The sequence below is a fragment of the Ochotona curzoniae genome, unplaced genomic scaffold (assembly GCF_017591425.1).
Source record: "Ochotona curzoniae isolate NIBS_2020 unplaced genomic scaffold, NIBS_Ocur_1.0 patch68, whole genome shotgun sequence".
Lineage (NCBI taxonomy): Eukaryota > Metazoa > Chordata > Mammalia > Lagomorpha > Ochotonidae > Ochotona > Ochotona curzoniae.
This window is the reverse complement of record NW_024467048.1, coordinates 227,829-246,655: the sequence shown is the minus strand read 5'-3', so window position 1 is coordinate 246,655 and position 18,827 is coordinate 227,829. Positions and strand designations below refer to the sequence as shown.

General features: G+C 40.0%; 1 protein-coding gene across 4 annotated transcripts in view; it reads left to right on the top strand.

Moving 5' to 3' along the window:
* Positions 1-18,827, top strand: part of LOC121168159 (formin-like protein 2) — a 305,377-nt gene that overhangs the window by 153,813 nt on the left and 132,737 nt on the right. For all 4 annotated transcript variants that reach the window (XM_040997987.1, XM_040997990.1, XM_040997986.1 and 1 more), the window contains exon 2: positions 17,122-17,205. In XM_040997987.1, the coding sequence (XP_040853921.1) occupies positions 17,122-17,205 (84 nt within the window). The remainder of the gene's footprint in view (positions 1-17,121; positions 17,206-18,827) is intronic.

Here is an 18,827-nt window from a genome sequence, read left to right as displayed (position 1 = left end):
GGAGACCAGCAAGTGCTATTAGAGACAATACAAAGAAAAACAAAGAAAAACTAACTAGAAGCATGTATACAGAAGATCCAGGACTTAGGTACATTGGCAGAAGAGAGTTATGAAGTAGGGGTTAACAGGAGGGGCAGGCTGGGTACAAGCTCAAGTATGAGAGAAAGTGGTGCATTCTAGACATTCTAAGTAATTTTTCAGGATTAAAATGGCATTGCATAATAATAAACCCACTTGCCAATGGATGATGGCTAAAGTTGTACTTCTCTTTCATCTCTAATAGTTTGTCTAAAAGAAGGTAAAAAGACCTTAGGTGGGATGCCTTTTAGTTGACTGGAAAATAGCTTGTAGGGCTGAGCAGAAGGCAGAACCCACTTGCTGGTGCCCTACTTAAGTGCAGGGCTCTTTGATGAGGGATGGATGGGAGGATTACTGTAGATGTGCCAACAAACCATCCTTCCCTTCAGGGACTTGAAATTACTAAAACATAGTTACAAGTGGGGTAATTATTTCTTTCTTAAGGTCCTGACTTGAGAAGTCTTTTTTTTTTATGACATTTTAAATACTTCTTAAACGTGAACTATGGCACTATTAACTATGGACAGATTTAGTGATTGGTACTGACCCCTGAAATGCAAACCATCATTGAAGCATTACTTTCATTATCAGGATATTGTACCTGTGCATGTGGGGGGTTTACTAGACCTATGACCTTGGTCACAGCTGTGAGGGATAGGGCTAAAAGTAGAGCAGTGGCTGGAGGAGAAAACCAAGGGCAGGAATGCCAATGGCCTTGTCATTGTAAAAAGCCTGCCTTGTCAGACTTCCCTGCATGTCTTGGCTGGTGTTGTGGGTAGAGATGCTATGGTTTACTTAAGAGTTTGTTGAGACTCAGAAACATGTATTACAATGAAGAAGAGTCATGCCAGTGTAACTGTGCTTGTTTAGGCAGTTTGGATCTCTAGCATTTAAAATGGAAACAATGCATGTGATGACTGACATTGAGATGAGGATATGAAAAAAAATTTGGAATTTCAAATTATGGAAAGAGGGAAGTTGTGTATTGGGGGAGCTAAAATGTGGTCAGCATATTTTGTGGTCTATTACTTCTGTAACAAATTACCATGAATTTAGTGGTTTGAAATAACTTAGTGTTGCTGTCTTACACTGCTGTAGGTTAGAAGTCTTTGTCAGGGTGTACTGGATTAAAGGAAAGTTCTGAGAAGGACTTGATTCATTTCTGCAAGCTCAATGAGAGAACTGTTACTTTGCCTTTTCCGTTTAGCAGCAGTCCAGTCTGCCCACAGTTCTTAGCTTGTGATCCATTTCTTCCTGCACAATTAAAAACGACCAACCAACTCCTTTTCATAATACTTCCTATCACTGTAACTACCCCTTTCCTTGGTAGAACATTTTTGTTGTGAAAGTGTTCATTTTATGAAGTTTCCTATTGTTACCATTTTTTTCTTTTTACAGTTCAGTGACACTATATTTAGTGTTATGTATCTGGTACCATTGCTTGTTCCTAAAGTGTTTTATTACCCCAAACAGAAATTTTACATGTCAAGCAATAGTTCTCATTCTTTTCTTGCCCAGCAGCTGGTAAAATGTAACCTTTACTCTTTATCTCTGATTTATGCCTATTTTAGGTATTTGAAGTTCATGGGATCATAAATTCACTCCTTTTTTATGGCTGAATGATACTCCTTTGTATAGGATATGGCATTGTTTTAATTCTATCTATTGATGGGTATTTGGAGAATTTCCACCTTTCGATGTTCTGATTATTGGTGCTATAAATCTTAGTGTCCATGTATCTCTTGGAGTCTGATTTTTTAAAAGATTTGTTAATTTTTTTATTAGAAAGGCAGATCTACAGAGAAAAGTAGAGACAGAGATCTTCCATCACAACAGCTGGAGCTGAGCCTATCCAAAGCCAGGATCCAGGAACTTCTCCAGGTATCCCACGTGAGTGCAGGATCCCAAGACTTTGTGGCCTGGGAAAGCAGTAGATCCCAAGCAGGAAGCTGGATGGGAAGTGGAACAGCTGGGATACAAACCACCACCTGTGTTGGATCCCGGAGTGTACAAGGCAAGGATTTAGCCATTAGGCTATTGCACTGAGCTCTGGAGTCTGATTTTTTGGGAATTGTGGAATTGTGGAATTGCAGTGGAATTGTGAGGTCATCTGTTAGGGCTGTGTGTAACTTCTTGAAGAACTGCCAGGCTGTTGTCCATAGTGGTTCCACTATTTTCCTTCCAATCGTAACATGTGAGAGCCTCATTCCTCCATGTGCTCTCCAGTACTACGTTCTATTTTCAAACAATACTTCCTTCATATTTGTTAATGCTTTTCATCATATTGTTCCACCCAGGCAGTCCAGGGTAATATGCTCATCCCCAAAATGTTACTGTGGTCACACCTACAGGTTATGTCTTATTATGTAGGAAAACAGCTTCCTGGAGCCTGCTGGTGGTGGCCTAGCGGCTAACGTCCTCACCTTACACCTGCCTGGATCCCATATGGGCATTGGTTCTAATCTGGCAGCCCTGCTTTGTACTCAGCTCCCTGCTTGTGTTCTGGGAAAACAGTCGAGGATGGTCCAAAGTCTTGGGATCTGCCCCCACGTGGGAGACCTGAAAGAAGATCCAGGCTCCTGGCTTTGGATCAGCATAGCTCTGGACGTTGCAGCTGCTTAGTGACTGAATCATTGGACAGAAGATCTTCCTCTTTGTCTCTCCTCCTCTCTATATTTGTCTTTGCAATAAAAAAGAAATCTTTAAAACAAAGCAAACTAACAAAACCAGTTTCCTAAGATTAAGTTGAGAAAATCTGTGGAGACCATTAGGTTGGCTTCCTAATGAAGATGCCTTTTCAAATAGCTGCTGCTTGCAAATGTATTTGAGGCTGTAACTTGGCCACGATTATATCATCTTTGTCCTATTGCCTCAGAAAACGTAGTTTTCTTTCTTTTTTTTTTTTAAAGATTTATTTTATTTTTATTGGAAAGGCGATATACAGAGAGGAGGATCTTCCATCCGATGATTCACTCCCCAAGTGAGCGCAACGGCCGATGCTATGCTGATCTGAAGCCAGGAGCCTCTTCCAGTCTCCTACGCAGCTGCAGGGTCCCAAAGCTTTGGGCCGTCCTCGACTGCATTCCGGGGTCACAGGCAGGGAGCTGGCTGGGAAGTGGGGCTGCTGGGATTAGAACTGGCATCCATATGGGATCCCGGGCGTGCAAGGCAAGGACCTTAACCACTGCGCCAACACCCCAGGCCCAGAAAACGTAGTTTTCAATGGGTATGAAGTCAGTACTTTTGGTTTTTGACTGTCAGAGTATTTTGTCTTGTCCTCTTTATGGGAAGGAAGAATATAAGACAGGGAGTTGGGTTGGCCTGAAGTGTGGAACCCAGGGTCAGTAGCTGTTTCCTGAGGGACTGCTGTGAAAGAGGAGAAGGGAGGCTAATGGTAATCCTGATTGTCCAAGAAGGAAACAGGAGATATGCTGGTAGGCAAAGGTTGAGGGAGAATGAGGCTTCGGTTTCAGGGTCTGGAACAGGTGAAAAGACAGATTGCTTTATGTGACCAAGTTGATGTCAGGATCATATTTGTATAGCTTAATTGTGGTGGAATCTTGGCTTTCTGGTTACCTCTTCCCTCCATTTTATCTGAAAGATATAGATCTTTAGTTTGCTACTTTACTCCCCAACTGTCCAAAACAGAAAGGGCCAAGCCAGTCTCCTATGTGAATAGCAGGGACCCAACTGTTTCATCAATCATTGTACCAGCAGGATGCTGGATTGGATGTGGAGGAACCAGACCTTGAACTTAATCTAATAAAGGGTGCAGGCATCACATGAGGCGACTTACCTGCTATGCCAAATGCCCACCCCTGCATTGATAACTGTAGAATTACCAAAGTGTTTATTCTAAAGAATCCTATGCCATAGAAAGTTGACATTTGTTCATATAAAGAATAGGAACATTTCTGTAGGTTTGGGCTCTTTTTGGTTTTTGCCTTATGTTGCCCATTAGAGTTCTCTGACTTGTAAAGGGTGACTTTTCGCGTGACTCCCCCATCCTGCCGTGGAAATAACAGCCTGCAGTCGTAACTATTGGGACTGCAGTTGGCAGCCTAGGAAAAGAGTTGTTGGGATTACAGGTAATGTCAAGGAGTCAGACACCAGACATCTCATGACAACCAGATAAAAGATCTGAAAGTAAAGAAATTGAATGAACAATTTTCCATTATTTTGTGTTTGACTCTGATAGGAATCTGTATTTATCATCAGCAGGTGTGCATGATTTTGGTATTGTTAAACTGTTGAATCACTTATGCCTGTAACACTGGGAATAATAAAAACAAGGGGAATAAGAAATCTTGTCCTTGACTCCTGAACCCATACCTTCTATTCTGTGATTAGGCAAGTTTTACTGGTATTGGTAGTAACTTGGCTTTGCTTTTAAGTATGAACTGATAAAAATAAATGTACCATGTTCATATGAAGGGCAATGGAAGTGTGACTAATATTTCTATGCAATTATAGGAAGTTCTATTTTTTTTAAACTTTGTTTAACTTGTGTTTACTATAAAATGCATGTATACACAGATATTAATATCATCTATCTGCTGATTCATTCCCCAAAGACCACAACAGCCTGGACTGGGCCTGGCTGAAACTAGAAGCCTGGAACTCCATCTGGGTCTTGAGCGTAAGTGGCAGGGGCCCAAGTACTTGGGCCATCTTCTGCTTTGCCAGGTGCATTACTAGGAAGCTGTACTGAAAGTTGGGCAGCTAGAACTCAATTACAGGTGGTGGCTCAGTGTGCTACACTGCAATGCCAGCTCTGTATTGTTTTCTTAAAACAGATTTCCTGAGGCATAATTGGCTCATAAAGATTATATGAAACTCTGTAGCTTGGTGTTTTGATATATGCATTGTGGAATTATCTCCATAATCAAGCTAATTAGAATAGCTGATATCTCTCATTGTTTCCTTTTCCCTTTTTTTTTCTACGTGTGTGTGTGTGTGGTGAGAACATTTCAGAAGTACTCTGTTAGCAGATTTCAGGTATACAGCACAGTATGTATACTTGCTGCCCATAGATGTTTGGAACTTATTTATCCCAATTGATTGTGTACCCTATCCCCAGCACTTGCTCATTTCCTTTCTCCCTAGATTCTTGATTGTGCCACTGTTCATCAACAGTTACGAGAGATGAATGCAAATATTTTGAAAATGCTTTGTCCTCCAGATTTCATGCAGGAGTTTACTCCCCAAATCCTAGGATTAATGGGCCTAAGAGTGTACCAAATTACTCCATCTATAATTTCAGAGGTGAAGTGCTTGGATTGGAACTTTAGGCCAGAGTGTCTGTGAATCTTGGTGATTTTACAAGGAGAGAGGAAGGAAGATTACACAGCAGGGCCTACATGCTCATGCCATGATGTGAGTTGGCCTGCGTGGCCGTTCACTAGTCTGTGTCATGCTGTTTAAGCTTTAAACCCCTCAAAAGCTTTGTACTACATTCAACCTGTTTTCTTAATCATTTCAGCCTGACTTAGGTATTTTGTTAGAATAATGAAAACTAATACAAATGGCATCACATTTTTTTGTGTCCATTTTGTCATCTGTAAACCACAGAATTGAACTAAGGTATCCCAAACCTTTCTTCTAGCCCTACACTTTGAGGCTATAAAATAGTTATGAAAAGACAGTTTGTATTTAGTTCAATCCAGAAGGGGAAAAAAGCCTCCTAATAGATCATGCTTAAGATTATTAGTGATTGCAGGTATGTCTTTTTTCCACTGGTTCCTCAGAAAGGTTGGCTTTCCAGTTAGATTTTATTTTGTAGATGCAAGTAGATTAATTACAGACTCATTCCTCCCTCTGTGGCCTTCATTGGCCGTGGTGAATGTTACTAATAACCGTCAATGATTAAATATAAAATGTAAGTGACAGTGAAAGATGACTGCAATGATTTGCTGTAGGGAGCCATTTGGTTGGCTGGCTGAGTTTTGTGTCAGTAAAGAAGTTAATTGTATCATGGTTTGGGCAATGAACATCTGAACATCTAGGATGCCAGGTATTTGCCCAAACCATTTGCATAGATCAAGAAAAGAAACTGCTTTTAGATGAGTACAGTGCAAGAGTGAGCCATAGGTTGAATTTGCAACCACTCACCTGCTGCCCTCACCTGTTAGAACTTTAAAGTGAACTTTGGGGGAATTAGCACATTCTTTAGTATCAGGTGATTTTCCTCAATTTCCAGGAAAGGTATATAGAAACAAATGTCAATGTAGGAGGAATTAGCAGTGATGGAATCATTTATCTGATTATTTTAATGCTTGCTTCTCCTGGACTTGTTCTTAAGCAGTAACCTCTCGCTGCTGTCTGAGTTTGAAATGCTCTGATCCAGTATGCATGCTGGTGTGGTTTCACATTACCCACTTCCTGCCTTCTGTTTTATTTTATGTGGCTCTCAGCCCTTCTGCCTTCTGTATTCATAACTTTGTCAACCTGTTTCTCTTTATCTAAAATGAAGGAATAATATTAGCTGAAACACAATGAGTGCTTTCTGTATGTGTGCTGGTTTATATGCATGATAAGATTTAATGTTTCTTGTACTTTAAGAGTAGTTGGGATTGTTATTGCCATTTTTACCACCGTACTCATCAGGAACAACTCTATTCCACATGAGAGTAAAATGAGTTTTGATCTAAATATCTTATCCCAAACTACAGTATATTTTAAATTTTCATTTGAGAGGTGAGGGTGGGGACAGGACAGATTCAGAATAGTTTGGGCTGGGATGGGGTCTAAATTGACAGCACAGTCTAGCTGTTCTCTGTATGGTGGCAGCAACCCTGTGATTTGAGTAATCACCAGATAACCATTGCCTCCCAGGGTTTCTGTCGTCAAGAACTAGAGCCAAGCTTTGAACCTAGGCACTCTGATGTGGAATATGGTTGTCTTAACTGCTCTGATAAATGGATACTTCCAGATTATACTAATTAAAAGTGACGATTCTGATTGATTCTGATTGCAACTCACGTGGCCAGTCTCCAGATCCTACATGTTAACAACCATACTGTGCCGTTTAATGCTGTTCTTTACCATCCTTTTTGTACATTGGCCCAAACTGTATTATTTCCTACTTTTTATGATTAAGAGTTATGGCTCCTTTTCTGAAATGCTCTTATCACTTGTCATAATCTGTTCTGAGTCAGTGCACTTATCACTTCTCCTGCTGCATTGGCTTGTTGCTGAAGCCTGAGTCTACTTCATAATATATCTCTACATTGATTTGATTTTTGTTCACGTTTGTTAAGGACTTGACAATATGACATGGTTCCTGGTTGTCTTTATCAGCCCAGTCATGTCTTTTGTTTTATTTTAGAGTTTGTTCTGGTTTATATTTTCAGAATCTTAGAATAAATCTGTTAAAATGCTGGTATTTTAATGTGGAGATGTTAGCTTAACATGACATTATATATATTCACTTTTACGTACGAAGGGCTTTGGCTTTGGTTATTCAAATAAAATTAGGTCAAATTGCTTAGATCAGACAAGTTATGTTTTAGAAGCACAGCTTCATTGTCATGGCTAAGGGGAAATCAGACCTCTGTTTTAAGTCCTGGCTAAGAGCTACTGAACATTTTGTCCTTGAGTTTCATTTGTCAAATGAAGATAATAGCTACTTATCAAGATTGTCAGGCAGATTAAATTGAATAAGGCCTTCCAGGGGGTTAAGTGCCTGAGATACTTGTTTGCTAATAAATAGTGTATCTTGTGGTTTTTCACTCTGACCTGAGTCCTACCTTCACATCTGAATTATTGACATTAGCTTTGTTGCCTCTGGACTCTTACTCCTTTGCTTTCTTTCTGGGTGAGAGAGGGCACTGTAGCACCGCAGTATATACCACTGTGTGTTATGTGCCAGCTTCCCAAATCTGAGTGCTGATTTGAGTCCCTGCTGTTTATCTTCCTAGTCAGCTCACTTCTAATACGTTAATGTAAAGTGGCTCAAGTGCTTGGGTCTCTGCTGCCTCCACACTGGAACTGCATAGAATTTCAGGGGCCTGGCTTTGGCCTGGCCCAGCTCTACCCGTTAAGGCCATCAGGATTATGAAACAGTGGATGGAAGTTCACTCTTTTTCTGTCTCTGTTCTCCATCTTTGTGTTACTTTGCCTTTCAAAGAAATAATTCTTTTGCAAAATTTGCTTTTGGATTCAAATGGTTTTGTTCAAGAACACTAATTCATAGGTGGTGGTCAGGATTGGAATCTACCTCAGCCAGTTCCACAGTCCAAATAAACAGTATTTGCTCCATAGTGACATTCATTCCTAATGCACTGCCCAACCATCCAGGTGCAATCTACTGGGTTTTTCTACTTGTTGTAGCAAAGAACTGTTGGACCTGTGGAGTTATTGTTTGATAGGTGTAGAATTTCAATTATGTAAGAAGGAAAATTTTAGAGATCAATGAAAACTTGAAAATTAAAATGGTGAAATAGAAGAAAACATAAGGGAGATGCTTCCAGATACTGCAGTCTGTGATATTTTTTGAAATTAGATGTCAAAATCACAAGAAATAAAAGAAAAAAATATAGCTGGGATTTCATCAAACTAAAGAGATTCTGCACAGCAGAGGAAACAATCAGCGGGGTAAAAGACAACCTGCAGAGTGAGAGAAAGATTGACAAGTTTATGCACCTCCATCTTGGGTTACCACTCCCACTGGAAAGCATGAACACCAGAACTGGCTGGGATGAAAACCAGGGATGGCTGGACAGAAAGGAACCCACCGGCATGTACGTGGGCTGGTTAGTGGAGCTGATTGGGTTGAACTAGGCTTCAATGCCCATGGACATGTATGAGAGCTGAATTTGATATGCGACAGACTGGACTAGTCTGCTGTACATACTGGCATGCATGGGGAGCAGGGCAGAGGGTGGATCTGGGGGTGGTAACTGAGAGTCACTCTGACTAGGCTGCAGCTCCCACTGGTTTGTGTGAAGGCCAAGTGTGTGCTGGGCAGAATCAGGCTGGACTGCAACACCCTTCGGTTCCAGTGGAAGACAGGGCTGGAAACAGAAGTGACCCAGCAATTGCAACCATCAGTATGGATGGAGCTGGTGTTTGACAGGTTAAGTGGAATAATAACAATGACAAATACCACATGATATCACATGAAATAAAGGAAGGTTGATCTAATAGAAATTAAAAGTATAATAATGGGGGTTAACAGAAGCTGGGGAGAGTAAGGGAGTGGGAAATATGGGAAAATGTTAACTAATGGATATTAAGCTAGGACAAAAGGTTTTAAGGTTCTGTTACACTGTAAAGTGACAACAGAGAGTGATAATGTACAGTGTATTTATCTCTTTTGAAAAACCCGAAAGAATATTGAAGATATTTACTATAAAATGTTGAATTTCTGTTTACCCTGATGGGACATTATACAATGTAAACAGGTATCCAGCATCACATGGTTCCTCTAAGTGTGTGTAATTTTTACATGTTTAAGATGTTCTGAAAATCAGTTGCATAAAAATGTGGATATAGTTGTAAAGCCCATTTAATAATATATCATTTAGAGGGTAAACTTTATATTTGTTTTCTACCATAGATTCAAAAAAAATCTCAAAAATAACTCCTCCTTTGGAGTTCCTTTAAAACCTGTGTGCCTCTATCATTTAAGAGCTCAAAAATGTTGTTTAAGCCATTGCTCTTATTACATACTTTGCTCCACCTCCATAAGCAACACTACTTGCAGACTTTAGCTGGTTGTGTAATAGAAAAATACCTGTTATAAAACCTGGGGACTTGATACTTGCAGGATTTAATTTGGAGATTATCAGGACAAAGGAATATTACGTAAAATGTATTTGAGACTATTCACCTCCATTACTATGCATCTGCTTATCACTGGGTGGGGGGGCAGTTTCGGTGTGAACATTGAAACATATCAGGGTAAGTGAAAGATGTTTTACAAGTTCAAATTATTGCCCATTATTACCAGGACATGGGCTAAAATCAGAAAACCCTGAGAGAAGCATTCCTGGAACATGGGTTTTGTTTGATCCTGAATGCACTGAGTACTTTTTTTACTAATGTGTTTACTGTGATGAATAATCTTTTAATATAAAGTCAGGTACAAATGATCATCATAGTTTGAAAATCATAATTTCTTCTTGAAATATTCATAAAGTTGGATTTTCCATTGATACTTTACCAGTTAAAAGGCGTTTTGTAGGCTCTTAGAAAATGTAAGATAATAGTTAGAGAAAAGATTAGAGACCAAAACTGTGATTATCACTTGGAGTAGATTAATTGTTACAGTTTATAACCATTCTGACAAGCAAAGTCCACTTTCATGGTTTATTATGTGTGGCAGAAAAATATAGAAAATACTAGTTTTCTTAGAAGTGTCATTAGAATTGAACTTGAAGAATGTTTCCAGATAAATTCTGGTCTATAATTTACTGAGTAATGGATATTATTGACTTTATAAGAAGCAGAAAAGGTCTTTAGTTCTAATAGAGTTAACTTTTTTTTATTTTTTATTTTGTAACAGTTCAATCAGCACTGGGATCCCCCTTTTCCTTCCCTCATTGTTCTCCTCTCCAGTCTTTCAATAGGTGTCTTTCGAGTACCCTCAGAAGTCCATCACACTGCCGTTGAGGTGTCTCCCAACAATGTGGGGCTCTTCTGCCATTTTGCTGTAAGACCATTCTTAATATTGCAAGAACGGGGATATACTTCTCTCTGTTTCTGCCTATGGACATATTTATTTCTGCTGCACTTCCATTATACCTCCCCTTAGGTACAGTCCACCATGGGTTGAGAAGGAAAAAAGAAAAAAATTTTTAAATAAAATAGTGAGGATTCATCTCCATGGTGTTGTCAAACTTGTAACAGGGGTATTGATGTGACGCTAGGGTGGTGCAAAAGAGTGTCCAGTATCTTCCTGCAGAAATTAATGCTAGCGTATGACCCGTGTGGTTCAAATGGGAGTACAGTATGGACTAGATCATTGTTACCCATGGGTAGTAGTAATAACAGTGATAAGAGGGATATTAACAATCTCAGGTGATCACATGCAATCAGTCTCTCATGAATTATTGATTAATAGGTTACATCACAAGATCTTATTGCATGTAGTACAGACAGCTAGGAAGTGCGATAAGATACAATTTACAGGAATAATTTTTAGATTTGATACTGTTACCTTTTATTAAGGCACACATATGATACCTGACATTTTAGAATTGACTCATTTCCCTTAGGATAATGGTTTCCAGTTGGGCCCATTTGGCCACGAAGAAATGTATTTCATTTTTTAAATAGCTGAGTAGTATTCCATAGAGTAGATGAACCATAGTTTCCTTATCCAGTCTTCTGTTGATGGGCATTTTGGTTGCTACCATGTTTTTACTATTATTGATTGTGCTGCTATGAGCATAGGGGTACATTTTGCTTTCTCATGCAACAGATCTTTTTGATATTCATGGAAGTGGCATTGTTGGGTCATATGGTAGGTGGATTTTCAGTTGCCTGAGTGTTCTCCATACTGATTTCCATAGAGGCTGCAATCCTACCAGCAGTGGAGTAGGGTTCCCTTTTCCCCACATCCTTGCCAGCAAGTGTTGTTGGTAGTTTTCTGTATGTGAGCCATTCTTACTGGTATTAGGTGGTACCTCAGTGCTGTTTTTATTTGAATTTACCTTAATACCAGGAAACTTGAAAATTTTTTCATATGCCTGTTAGCCATTTGGATTTGTTCTTTTGTGTAGTGTCTGTCCATTTCCTGTGCACATTTCCAGACGGGTTTGTTTTATTGTTTTGGTTGTTTGGGAGTAATTTATATGTTCTGGAAGTTAGCCCCTTGTCTTCTGTGTAGTATGAAAGGATTTTCTCCCATTCTAATGGTTGCTTTAGTGTATAGACTTTATTAACTAAGGTATAAACCTGAATCAGTGAGGATTTTTCAGACTGCAGATTTGGCCAAATTACTTTGTTTTTCATTCATCCAGTAATCTGTTAAATGCCTCTTCTTTGCCAGGTTGTGTCAGAAACCAAAATTAGCAATGAAGGGTTAAGAGAAGTGATGGGGGAAATACTGTCCTTGAAGATTTAGCTCATTAGGGACTCTTGGTTGACAAGTAGGTTATTAGGCTACAGCATGCCAGGTGCTGACATGGGTGAGACAGTATGTCCGAGTAGTTGAGGGAACGGTGTTAACAATAAATAATACCGAAGCAACTTACGGTAAAATTTGCCAAGTTGTGAGTGAAGGGAAAGAAGCATTCCTTAAAGAATACTCCTGGATGATCTAATGTGTTTGGCTAAGAACTTGTATGATCCAGCAAACAATTAATATGCACTAAACTTTAACTCGGCTGTCTTCTGGATATCTTTGACATGAACTTACTTGCATGCCACAACTTGATTAAATTTGCTCGTGTGCGTTTTGGCTGATATTCTGGCATTGGGTCAAAAGCCTTTACATGTTGAATGAATCGGAGGGTGAAAGGACCTAAGGAAAGTCCCATATCACTGGCAACACTGAATGCAGGTGAAAATGAGTTGTTATTGAGTCAAGTTTTCTAAGAAAACTTGGAAATTGATTGACATTTCCAAGCAATTTAGAGAGTAGTTCATTTTTGTACATACAACAGTAGAACCTAAGGATAGAGCTGGTATTTTTTTTTTTTTTTGAGGAAGTATGTTAGGCTTTGAAAGAATGACCTGCGCAAACATTTAGCTTGTACTCTGCAGTCCTGCCCTGCAAAGCACAGGAGGAGTGAGTTCATTCTGCAGAAGTTATTACCAGCTAATCACAACATGCCTGAATGTTAGTGAAGTCACTATGAAGTGGCTGATTTTAAATACAACTTCATCCTCATGGTGTTGCAGAATTATTAACCCATACAAGGTATGTCTGAGCACCTTGGGGGCTTGAATCATGGACAGCACTAGTGGAGTGGCTTGAGTAAATAATGACTAAGAGTGGTTTTAGTTGTGGAATATTTGTGTTGAGCAGCTTCTTATGCCTGTGAATAATTATCAGGCCCTGAAAGACTTTGAAAAAGGTCTTCTTGTCCTTTCTCAGTCATGCTTCTAATTGTTCATTTGACTATTTTCCCTGGATGTCTCAGAACCATCTCAGAACCCATCATGAACGTTTACAAACCTCACTCCTTGCCACCTTCTCCATTTTGTGTTGCTATTATTTCTATTGCTTTTTATTAAGGCCCTATCATTCATCTTGTGACTTGAGGTAGAAACAAGATGCTCTCAATCACATTGGTTTTCAGTCCTTGAATCTAATGGATTAGTTTGACTGTCCTGTTCATTTTTTCTCTATTCAGTGTGCAGTTGGCTCCATCTAAGTCACCATTGCTTACATGTGCTCTTGTCATGGTCTCATAGTTGGCCTCCCTGCTTCTGCTTCCACTATTTCTGATCAGTGTTCCATGGAGCACATGTGGTGCTCTTTGTAAAAGCAATTTGTTTGTGCTGTTGCCCTGCTGAAACCTTCTCAGTGGTTTTCCAGTTGCACTTTAGGCAAATCAAAAAGACATTGACACTTAACTGAGCATCTGGGCAAACTATGGTTTTTTTTTTTTTTTTTAAAGATTTATTTTTATTATTTTTTCATTGGAAAGGCGGATATATAGAGAGGAGAGAGAGAGAGGAAGATCTTCCATCGGATGATTCACTCCCCAAGTGAGCACAACGGGTCGATACTATGCCAATCCGAAGCCAGGAGCCTCTTCTGGGTCTCCCACACGGGTGCAGGGTCCCAAAGCTTTGGGCCGTCCTCGACTGCTTTCCCAGGCCACAGGCAGGGAGCTGGAAGGGAAGCGGGGCTGCTGGGATTAGAACCGGCGCCCATATGGGATCCCGGGCGTGCAAGGCGAGGACCTTTAACCACTTGCGCCACCGCGCCGGGCCCTGGTTTGTTTTTTTTTTTTTTAGATTTTATTTTTATTATTTTTTCATTGGAAAGGCGGATATACAGAGAGGAGAGACAGAGAGGAAGATCTTCCGTCCAATGATTCACTCCCCAAGTGAGCGCAACGGGTCGATACTATGCCGATCCAAAGCCAGGAGCCTCTTCCGGGTCTCCCACGCGGGTGCAGGTTCCCAAAGCTTTGGGCCGTCCTCGACTGCTTTCCCAGGCCACAGGCAGGGAGCTGGAAGGGAAGCGGGGCTGCCGGGATTAGAACCGGCGCCCATATGGGATCCCGGGCGTGCAAGGCGAGGACCTTTAACCACTTGCGCCACCGTGCCGGGCCCCAAACTATGGGTTTTGATTCATTTTTCCAACTTCATTGCTTCTTTCCTCTTTCTATTTTCTTTCCAGCTCTGCTGGCTTTCTTTAATGAGCCCAGCACTGTCTAATTGCCTTAGAATCTTCTCTTATTTTCTTCAGCCTTATATGCTTTGATATACTCCTCATGTAGCTGATTTCTTCTCCTTTTGGGGGAAAAAAATACTTCTTTTTCTTGAGAAGACAACCTTTCTCCAGCTTCACCTAGATGGCCTATAGATCTGATCTGGAATCTTGAGTGAAATTCTCCCCAATGCATTCCTTTATTATGTTTCCTTATTTATTTATTTATTTATTCATTCATCATTCATTTATTGTGCTTCAAGTTTCTTTTCAGGAGGATGTTATATGCTTCACAAACATCTATATAGCTAGCATCTAATGCTTGAAGCCATGCTTGCTGAGTGTGCTCCTGGGAGTGTGTAGTAGAGCACTTACAGAAGATCATAAATTATTTGTCATTTGTTTTTGCTGCAAAACAAAGCAAAGAAAAATCGGACTTGGTTTTTGTACACTCAAAGTTTGCCCTTGAACATGTAACAGATTATTTTACATCTTGTTCTTATTCTTTTAAAGCTTTGCAACCTTGAATAAGCTAACTAGGTCCTCCCACATGTTTGCGTACTATATTGTGTATTATTATCCCACATACTTAACTATATGGAAGATCAAGTGAAATCACACATGCAAAATACCTAATGGTATGTTTGCATGTTGCAGGAGTTCCAGGCTTTCTTATTTCTTTTATATCTGAAGTAAAAAAATAAAAAAAGGCTTATATTTATCTTGTAATCTTGTTTTGCTTAATGAATAGTCATATCCCTAGAGGGGTTCAGGTAAGTTCAAAACCAGTTTAAGAGGAAAAAATTAATCTCTAGATTATAAACAGTGATAAACTTTTTACTGAATAGTAACCTGCATTGATTCACATGGAATTGTGCCTTATCCCAATTGTTGCTTATTGTCATTAAAGTGTGATATGTACTACATAGAAGTAGACATTTGCTATTTTGGATCAAGGGGCTATTATGTGGAGATAGGCCGTATTAAAACATTTTTCTATTTTAGATGCTTCTATATCTAAGAAACCTTGGCGTTAACATTAAAAACACAAGTCTAAAACTCTTCAAGCAATGATGTCATTTTTGGGATTAATTTAAACATTAAATATCTTTAAGACATTCCAAAACCTGGGATAAATTAAAATTGATAGTATATATGCCAGTCATGCCAGTCTGAATGCTGCATTGAGTTGAAGGGAAAAGTGAGTGGATTAAATTTATCCAAATCATTAAACTTGATTTATGCATTAAGCCAGAATATCCCACCCACCTAGCCCTTTCTTTTTCTATTAAATTTGTTTCTTTCTGTAGCATGAAATAGCAACCATGCTAAGGGGAATCATTTCTCTTTAAGCCAAATCTTTAAGATTTGGGACTTGAGCCTTCAATGTATATATTGCCATATCTCAATACTGACCCAGACAAGGAACTGCCTTATTGAATAGGGTTAGGTACAGTTTGGAATGCTGATGCTAGGGAACAGAAAGAACCATTAGTAGTTGTAATACATGAGTTGACTACTTAGCTCAGTTGTTTAGAACATAGAAACTTGGCAGAGGTCAAGGCAACAGATCTTCTTTCTGGAACTCTTCTTACCCTGTCATATTCTATCACCGAAGATCTCGTCTTCGAAACAAAGCTAAGGATCTTAAAAAATGTGTATGTTTGCTCTTGATTTGTTGCACTCATTAACACATGAAATACTTAGGCAGACCCATGACTAACCCTGCAGAAGGTGTGCTAATAGGTGGTTCTTGAGTGCTTTTGTCTAGACATTTTGTGATAAGCTTGTGCTCATTTTCCCAGTGCAAACTCAGCTTCATAAACCAGCTAAGAATAAGCTAAGAGAAATGGTTGCGCACGCTAGCATATATCTTGAAGGAATGATACCAGCTCGTAGAGGGAAAATTATATCATTGTCATGTTTATTTTTAAGTGCATTATTTTACTTGTGGTTGTTTATCAAAGCTAGGAAAATTGATATTATATGTCAGTCGTTTTGGCTGCTGAGTTTTTCTTGAGAGTTGTTGCTTGTGTGCCTGGTAGTGCTAAAATATTTTCAGAGAAATAGGGCCAATCCATTTGTTATTTTTAAAATTTTGTTTATATGAAAAACAGAGTGACAGGGAGAGAGAGAAAAATCTTCTGTCTACTGGTTCACTACCCAAGTTTTCTGGAATGAGTAATCTGGCCCAAGCTGAAGCCAAGAGTCAAGAATTCTAACCAGATCTTTCAGTGCTGCCTGCCTGCGTCCCAGAGTGCACATTAGCGGGAAGTCAGATCAGAAGCAGAGGAGGAAATGATCCTAGGCTCTCAGATTGAGTTTGTGTCTCAGTCTGCAGCTTAACCTGCACTGCAATGCTGAGGAAATCCTCTGTGATCAACTTGTTCAGACCCTGAGAGTGGTAGAAGATGAGCCCACTGTTAAATGAAGGGAAACGGCATCATCCTCTCTATGAAAATGTAGGCCTGATTGCTCGAAATTTATGACCTCATCTGTCTCAACAAACAACCTTCATTTACCTCCTCTCATTAAATCAGTTCGCTTTGAATTATTTTTGCAGGGTGATTTGGTACAGGATACTGCCTACTAAGGGAAAGTAGATAATAAAAGAGCTGCAATCCTGTTCTGTTAATCTGCCTGTTGTTAGTCATTGGCTGCCTATTGTGGAATGTGACTGATCTTGCTCTCTCTCTCTTTTTTTTTAATAGAATGCTATGAACCTACCTCCTGACAAAGCCAGGTTACTGCGGCAATATGACAATGAGAAAAAATGGGAATTGATTTGTGATCAGGTAAGAAATGGCAATTCTTTTCCTTTATTTTTGACAATCTTTACATGGTTAATTAGGGCACAAAGGGTCAAGGGTTACAGAAAAGTGGGTAAGACTATTATTTCCACATTCTCTTTTTTTCTGTATCTGGGGCAAAGGAGGAGATAAAGGGAGAAGCCCCATCCAGCCTCCCACCCATCCCAGGTCCCCAGGGTGGGGCATGCTTTGAGGGTCTTGCTCAGGTGGTTTTGACGGTTCAACAGTTATGAATTGCTGCCAGTCTTGCCATTCCAAGCACGATGAAATTGCTGCAGAATCCGCTGTCTGACATAGTCCACCTTAGAGTCTCCATTTGCCCAGATTTTTTCGCTGCCATTGATTGGCAGGGGTAGTTGATCAACTTGTTCTGTCCTCCATCCTCTGTTATGGTACCAGGTGTCCTCTGTTGCTTCCAGTGGACTGCCATATCCTCCATGTGTACCTGGATATGCTTTCCACTGCTCTGTCTGAGCCTCTGAGGAGGTTTGACTCTGACACTTGTACTCCATGACAGATCATGGAACCTGCACTTCTCTTCATGGTTAGGGTTCTGAGTCTGGCAGTTCGATTGGGGAGATCCCCAAAGAAACTTTGTCTGAGGTGATCCCAGACCAGATTCTTGTGTGTACTTGCAAGTACAGGACCCAGCACAGTCCATCGCCCCAGTCAGCTGGTGGTTGCAATTGCTGGGTCGCTTCTGTTTCCAGCCCTGTCTTCCCCTGGAACTGATGCGTGTTGCAGTCCAGCCTGATTCTATTCTGCCCAGCACACACTTGGCCCTCACACAAACCAGTGGGAGCTGCAGCCTAGTCAGAGTGACCCTCAGTTACCCTCCCAGGTCCACCCACTGCCCTGCTCCCCATGCATGCCAGTATGTACAGCAGACTAGTCCAGTCTGTCACATATCAAATTCAGCTCTCATACATGTCCATGGGCATTGAAGCCTAGTTCAACCCAACCAGCTCCACTAAGCAGCCCACGTACATGCCGGTGGGTTCCTTTCTGTCCAACCAGGTCTGAGATATGGCAATTTTTTTATCAAAAAAGTAAAGAAGAGAACCAGATTTCTTATAAATGCCATGGGCCTTTTTTTCTAGGGAATGCATAGATTTTGTTTTTGTGATTCTCTTTCTGTTCCCTATCATCAGGAGAGCTAGAAAATATTTGTTTTACTCTTGCATTATTAAAATTTTTTTTCGAATGTATTACAGTCAGCTTTCCTGTGAATCTGCTTAAATGGCCAAACTAAATTCAAATGATCTGTTTTGCTTACTGTCTTTTATATCAGCTTAGCCTGCTGGAGTAGTGCAGGTCCTAATATAACTGGCTTTCTTAGACATGTACATTGATGTATATGTGCACAAGAAGATGAATTGTTTTGTAAAGGAATGTCACTTAGGCTGATAGCATCATTTCAGGTGTGAACTCTTGCCCAGGTGTTTAATTTAGCATTAACTCATAACAAATTTAGAGGGATATCTCCTTTGCTTTGTCTCTGTCATTCAGTTCTCCCCTCTCAAGATCCATTGATAAGAATGCTGTAGACTTCTACCAAAAGTGTTTGGAGGAATTTTCCTAGGACTGCCCAAACTAGGTCTATTCAC